General features: G+C 30.5%; 1 protein-coding gene across 1 annotated transcript in view; it reads left to right on the forward strand.

Annotated features, from left to right (window-relative positions):
• Positions 1-1434, forward strand: part of LOC107718685 (vinculin-like) — a 34621-nt gene that overhangs the window by 19869 nt on the left and 13318 nt on the right. The window contains exon 7 of the mRNA XM_016525875.1: positions 612-702. Within this exon, the coding sequence (XP_016381361.1) occupies positions 612-702 (91 nt within the window). The remainder of the gene's footprint in view (positions 1-611; positions 703-1434) is intronic.

Consider the following 1434-nt stretch of genomic DNA (forward strand, 5'->3'; position numbering starts at 1 on the left):
TTTTTTTTTTAATAAATCGAGTTTCTAGTAGATTATTTGTAGATTATTAGAGATTATATGTATAACATAAAAATATAAGACACTTGTCACTGGCCATTCTCTATCATCTTCATACTAAGGATAAGAAAAGCACAGAATTATGACAAATGTCGAGCTAAATTGACATAAAAATTACATTAACTGTGATCTGACTGAAGTCACATCAGTTCAGAATTTAAAATATTAGATTCATTCTGATATTTCACTCAAATACAGATTTGTCACATTAAAGTGGAAAATATCAAATTTGTTTATGAATGCAGACTTTAAATACATTTTTTTATATATAATTATAATTTCTTGTAATGTTATTATAATGTTATAATTTCTTATAATGTTATAATCTGTGAAAAATATGGGATTTGTGTATGAATGCAGACTGAGAAGTTCACCGAGGTCGTATCTATTAATAAATCACACAGACAACTGACAAAATAACTCCACACACACACACACACACACACACACATGATACAGAACATCATCAGCACGTCCCGATGTCAGATGTAAGGTGTCTGTTGTGTTAATCTGATGCAGGACTGTGTGTTTGATGTTGTGGACGTGGTTTGCAGGACACAGAGGCTATGAAGAGAGCGCTGGCTCTGATCGACTCCAAAATGGCCCAAGCCAAGAACTGGCTCCGAGACCCGCACAGCCAGCCAGGTACTTTAAGGAAAAATGTGTGCTCAAATAATCGGATGAGAAAAAAGATGTTGAGAGTCACAGATGGCTGTTTGCTGGTCTCTCTCTCTCTCTCTTTCTCTCGCTCTCTCTCTCTCTCTCTCTTTTTCTCTCTCTCTCTTTCTCTCGCTCTCTCTCTCTCTCTCTCTCTGTTCAGTTCACTCTCAGCTCACTACTTTAGTAAATTCAGTTCAGTTCTGTTCAGTTTACTTATTATTAATGATTAATTATTATTAATGAAAAATGCTTTTGCAAACTACTATGTTCACACATAGTTTAATGCTCATTTTTATTTATTCATTTTTAGCTGATAGCAAAGTTTTCTAGACACACATAAAACAGAATCCTAGATTTAAAAAGTGAGGTGGTTGAAAAGGGACATTTTATTTTTTACTTTATTTTATTTTATTTTTTACTTCATTTTACTTTATTTATTTTTTTATTTAGTTTTCAATAGAACATATTTATATTCAATATTTAATTACATTTTATTTTAATTATGTATGTTATTATTATTATTTATTATAATGTATTTATTAATAAATTGAATAAAATATAATTGTATAAATAATGATATATAAATATTATATATATATATATATATATATATATATGGCTGCAAGATAAATCGAAATGGAATCGAAATCGCGATTCGACAGAAGCTGCGATTGTCATGTGTATCTTTCAGTGAAGCACGGTTCTGTGATCAGCAGT

The sequence above is a fragment of the Sinocyclocheilus rhinocerous genome, unplaced genomic scaffold (genome assembly GCF_001515625.1).
Source record: "Sinocyclocheilus rhinocerous isolate Xijiao unplaced genomic scaffold, SAMN03320098_v1.1 scaffold2921, whole genome shotgun sequence".
NCBI classification, from domain to species: Eukaryota; Metazoa; Chordata; class Actinopteri; order Cypriniformes; family Cyprinidae; genus Sinocyclocheilus; species Sinocyclocheilus rhinocerous.